At 48.4% G+C, this 5,819-nt stretch overlaps 1 protein-coding gene across 1 annotated transcript in view; it reads left to right on the top strand.

Moving 5' to 3' along the window:
* The first annotated feature begins 3,413 nt into the window (after positions 1-3,413).
* Positions 3,414-5,819, top strand: part of LOC139221229 (phospholipid phosphatase-related protein type 4) — a 26,111-nt gene continuing 23,705 nt past the window's right edge. The window contains exon 1 of the mRNA XM_070853147.1: positions 3,414-3,485. Within this exon, the coding sequence (XP_070709248.1) occupies positions 3,414-3,485 (72 nt within the window). The remainder of the gene's footprint in view (positions 3,486-5,819) is intronic.

Below are 5,819 nucleotides of genomic sequence, written 5' to 3'. Positions count from 1 at the left end.
CTGTCACCGTGTCACCCAGTCACCGTGTCACCGTGTCACCCAGTCACCGTGTCACCCAGTCACCCAGTCACCCTGTCACCGTGTCACCCAGTCACCGTGTCACCCAGTCACCCAGTCACCCACCGACCGAGGGCACGTCCAGCAGCACTGTGTGACTGTAGCTGGACAGAAGAGTTCACCACCTGGTCAGGTGCCACATGTGAGCACTTTGTTATGTTCAGTGTGTTATTCTGATGGTGAAGCACACACACACACACACACACACACACACACAGCCTCCCAGTGTGTGACACACTGCTGCTTCCTGCTCCGCAGACAACCGACAAGGACATGGGAGCGGGGGGGGGGGCTCCTACCTTGGACAGCTCCAGGAGTTTGAGCAGCTTCTCTGGAGCCTCGGGTGGTTCAACTACAGCCCCCAAACGCACCAGTGTTACGGCTGTGGCAGCAGGGGCGTCCGGTGGGGGGGGGGGCAGCTGACACGGTAGCTCCGCCTGCTCGCTGCTTACCTCCTCACACTTTTCCGCATCTTGGTTGTTTTAATCACCGGATCCTCGGTGGCGGATGCGCGGGGGTTCCGCTGCTGTGACGCATGCGCGGCTCACTTCGGTGTGTGGTGGGCTGAGGGGGATGCTGCCTTCAGGAAACGTCGGTAATAAAGTGAACCGGGAGCTAAAATACATCCACGAGATAAAATGTGACAAATGAAAACAGCAGCGGGTCTATGTGGTGAGGTAGAGATGGCATCAGTGTTACTGTGTTACATGAAGGAGTTAGAAAGAGTTAGAGGACAAGAACAAACTTTTTTAAAACTGAATTTGGTAGAAGAAGAATGAAGGTCATTTAAAGTGGCAGTAAAGACTTTTTATGGACCCTCGTTTTCTGCTTGGTATTAAAGATACAGAGTTCTTCCTGTTATTGAACTGAGCCTCATTGACCCAACTCACTGTTAGTTAGGGTGGTCAAAATAATAGAAACACCCCTCATGACAATTCTGTGAGGTTTAGTCACATCACCTTTTGTCCGTTTTATAAAGTTTTTATAGTAGTTTACAGTTCAAACAATTTTGTATTCACTCCTTGAACTCTCCGACGCATGTATCTGACCTAAGAAACTTTAATATGCCACAGGATTCCTTTTGACTCTGAGGTTTCAGATGTCTGAGCTCAGAGTGGACCATGAAGGCAACATTACCCCTGTCTGTGTGTGTCCCAGCAGCAGTAACAAGAGTCCTATTCACACACATCCACGCTAACTTACTGTGCATGTGGTGTCCATTTACCAGGCCAGCAGTCTTGGAGCAGGGGGAAGAAACCTTGGCAAGCAGATAGTGTGTCAAAGCTGAGGTGCTGAACCTCCCACTGTACCACAGGCCCTGTAGTGGCAGCTTCATTTACATATGGTCATATAGTCTTTCCACGCAGCTGCTTATAGTTTTACACTGACGGGACATATTCACATTCACCAGTGTGGCATTAGAGTCAGTTTGGGTGAGGGCCCTCCTATAAATATCCTTTGATCAATGGAGAGTATGGATCAGCCTATACGTTACTAAAAGGTCTGCTTACTATTGTGTGGTGTCCACCAACCTATTCATTATGTGGTAATAACATTTATTCTATTATGTCTCATGACTTTGTGCTGCATGGTTGACATATTTACTTTATTCTACAGTTTTACCAGCTTTTAATCTATTTCTACTGACTCTGTATTAAGGGATCTACTATTTACTGCTCTGCTCTGTGTACAATTTGACACCAGTATTGCTCATTTATGCTCTGTTGTTCTCCACTGGTTGTGTGTGCTGAATATCCATCCATCCATCCATCCATCCATCCATCCATCCATCCTCCAGACGTCCTTCTCCCGGGCAACACTTTCCAGCTCCTCCTGGGGGATCCCGAGGCGTTCCCAGGCCAGATGAGAGGTGTAAATCCCTCCAACGGGTTCAGGGTCTGACCTGTCCCACCTCTGCTCCTGTGTGTTAGCAGTAAAGGCAGAACTAATTGTTAGAATCCCACAAGACCTTGTATGAGGAGGGTGGGGTGGTCTGTCCTGACCTGAGTACCTGTTCAAATGAAGGATTAAGACGATGCATGTGTGTCAGTCTGTGACAGTGTGCTGATCTGTCCACCAGGACGGGCTCAGTGGCTTGGAAAGTTGATGAGTTGACTTATTTCAGTTTTCAAAGAAATGGGCTTATTCACTGAACACACAGTCATGTGATGCGCTCATTTAAAGCTTAACAGCTTTTTAGAGCCTAATGGCTTCCACAGGCCCTCCTCACTGACTGGAGATGTTCGAACACTGAAGTTTCAGAGTACCCAGAACGAGCTGACAGGAAGTTCATTTAATTTCATAACCTGATAACTATGGTGGCACCATCAGCAGGCAAAGACTGGACAGAACCTCTGCCAGATGGCTAAAGGGGAGATCACCTGACTCTGCCCTCCTCTGGAGGCTTCACAAATCCAAGCATGTCTTTCTTGTTTGGTTAGGTGATGTATTATTGTAGAAACATGTGAGGGAGGAGCAAATGTTTTATTATATTTGCTTAATTAGTAGTTTAATCATACTGTACATATGACTATATATATATTCATATAGAGTATTAAAGCTGTGAATATGAGGAGAACTGTAGCTGTAGAGTAGAAAACACTCAACTAATACTTGATTATTGTTTGGTACTGAGGCTACATGGACATGGTCACTTCCTAAATGGTCCAAATATGGTTTACATGACATCTTCCCTCGGCGTGGATCCAAGGACATCCCTGAGGTGAAGTGTGCTGCTGTGGCTGCAGGGTGGCGCTGCTGATCCCACTGGTGGGGGGGGGGGACCTGTGTGCCTCACATGACTGGTAACACTGAATCCCACGGCCTCTGCTGTAGGAGGACGAAGCTGGTGGACACCTGTGGACATGGGAGCGCAGCACAGGGCGCCATGACAGCTGCACGTGTGCCAGCGTGCCATGACTCTCTGTTAGAATGTGTGAAAGAGACATTCTGGTCCGTAGAGTCAGTCTGATCCATCCGTAGTCACAGGCAGCACTCACATCCGTACGCTGGCAGCTACAGGCAGCTACTCCTCAGTGCGCCTGCGCTGCCCCCCCTCCTCCACCTCCTCCTCCTCCTCCTCCTCCTCCAGCCCGTCGGTGTGGCTCCGTTCATCACCTGACAGCTCATCGGACGACATGCACAGAAGCGAGCCCCGGGCTTCCCACGAGCACAGATAAAGGGCCGCGCCGGTGTGGGTATCGGGGGTGTGGGCTGCGTCGTGGCCGGCTGTCGTCCTCAGCATCCCGCCGCACTCGGCGGCATGGAGCGCTCCTGATCCCGGCTGGACGCCTGACAGCTCAGCCATTCTTCCCTCGTCACATCTTGGATCTGTTTGGATATTCGGAGGCCTGACCATGTCTGCGAGAGAAAAGGGGACCCTGACCAAAGACAGTGTCAGCCTGCTGCCCTGTTTCTATTTTGTAGAGGTGGGTTGATGCCGCATGCTTGTCTCTGTTTGGCCGTCACACAGCAGGGCAGCCCCCGGAGCGGGTTCTGCTGTGGTCGTGTAGAACTCTCACCAAACAGCCGTTATTCAGATTCCTGTGACGATCTGCTTCATACAGCTGATGCTGTTTTCAGATGTAGGTCAACTAGAGAAATGTCAACATTTAAACGCAGTCCGCGTGCTTGTGGCGCGTGGAGGTGGTTCTCCTGTGGGATCCATCCCATCAGTCCTCTGTCACCTGTGCAGGGGAGCCACCTGTGCACCCAGTTGGTTTACACCAGTGGAGAGAAATGCATTGCTGCTCTGTGGATGTCTTATATTCATGCATCCTGCAGCCCCATGTCCCCTCAGAGGGGGGGGGCAGGACAGCATGCCTGTGCACGTTCAGATACATGGGATCAGAGGTCTGTGACATGAGACATAACCACAGCGAAGGAAAGTGCATGTGGACACACACACACACACACACACACACACACACACACACACTTTTTTCGTGCATTTCAAGGTTTTTATGAACTTTTCCAACAGAACCAACACAACACCTCATTTATCATTAGTCCTTGCCGTCACATATTCAAACATTAATCATCATCATCACATTGAAGTGCACAGCATGCTGAACATGGCTGCTGCATCAACTAGCGCTTCTGTACACAGACAGACTGAGGAGATGACTGTTTTATGCAGCTGAAGGCGTAATGTGAGCACGACGCTGAAACAAACACAAACAGAATCACACGCAGCTTTGAATCTGACTTAGCGGTGACGAGGAGGACGAGGGGTTGTTTAGTGGCAGCACTGTCTGTTGGTTTGGGGCCAGTCGACCAGTCCCCTCTCATCCCCTTATCCATTGTATTGTGAAGAACATCAGGTTGAAAGCTTCATCAGAAAGTCATTTATTTAAGTAAGGTTGCATGCAGCTTGTGTTGACTGTCGTTCATCCCCCTGCTGTGCACTTTATGTATGCTCTATTTCACCGCTGGCCTGTGGCTCTCCAATCACACTGGCATCATATATTATCGAGCTGCCTCTAACACTGCATGATGGATGCTGCTGGGATGACTGTGTTGTTCCCTGGGTTTCTCTCGCAGCAGTGACTTGGACGGGGGATTCCCTCGGTTTTGTTTTGCCTTTGGAATTCTACATTTACATTTCAATGAACTCTCACCGCAATTAATGTGCCTGAGCAAGACATTTTCTCTATTTATACAAAACAACAGGAAGCATTTAAACTAGGTCAGTGCTGAAAGTTAATTCTAATCAGTGAACTAGAGCACCTCTGAGCCCAGAGTGTGTGTGTGTGTGTGTGTGTGTGTGTCAGTGGCTGGTTTGCAGTGAGATGAGGTGGTGGCCTGTTCAGCTCAATCCCATCCTGCTCTCCTGTCAGCCGTGACTGCCGTGTCCCACAATAGATGTGCAGAGGAGATCAGAGTGTGCCATCATGATGTATCCCTCCTCTCCGCAGAGATTTACCTCTGCAATCAGGACTCAACTCTTCACCCGCGATATGAATTCTCAGTGCTGATAGCTGAAGTCAGACGGAAGCAGATGTCACAGCACGCTTGGATGTAATGCTCCTATCCCATAATAAGATAGCCCTGTTCGCTCTATACACAACTACAGGGACAGCCTAACACCAGTTACAAACCATATGGGATTTCTCAATTTGAGCAGTTTACTTTCTTTCATTGTCTTTGAGAAGAAAGTAAAAGCCAAGATGTCTGAGTTACAGTTTATAACTCAGATTTTGCTCAGCAGTGCAAACAGGTCCGGTATGGTGTTGTGCTGATGCTGCATTCACTTGGTGTAGAATGGATGTCAGGGGTGTGAAGATGCCCATGCATGTCAGGTTGTGAGGCTGCAGACTTGGTCGTGTGACGTTTGAAAAAGCTCTGAAAGAATGGCTTTATTAGATAAGGCTGGCACGAGGCTTTCATGGTTGTTGGTTTTCAGGCACTTCTAATGTGCCAAGGTGGATATATGAGAGAGTTTAGTTAAAAATAGCAATGTGTTCAGAGGATTACATCTTGGATATTAATGTGAGCACGACTGCAAGTTAGAAACTGCTAAACATGATAAGTGTAACGTGAACATGACACGATATGATGACTGAAGAAGCAGTTCAACCAATCAGGGCTTTGGAGGAGAAGTTTAGAAGGGGGGGGGGGTCATCTTCCTGCTTATATGGTTAAAGCTGATGCAGATGTCCAGGTTACAGGTTAAGAAGTCTGAAATCAACATATTTGTGTGACTGACAAACAGCATGGAATAGTTAAAGTTAACACATGTTAAAAACAAAATGAGGCACTGA

Source organism: Pempheris klunzingeri, chromosome 21, assembly GCF_042242105.1.
Source record: "Pempheris klunzingeri isolate RE-2024b chromosome 21, fPemKlu1.hap1, whole genome shotgun sequence".
Lineage (NCBI taxonomy): Eukaryota > Metazoa > Chordata > Actinopteri > Acropomatiformes > Pempheridae > Pempheris > Pempheris klunzingeri.
Note: the sequence above shows the minus strand (reverse complement) of the source record. Positions and strands in the feature narration are given on the sequence as shown.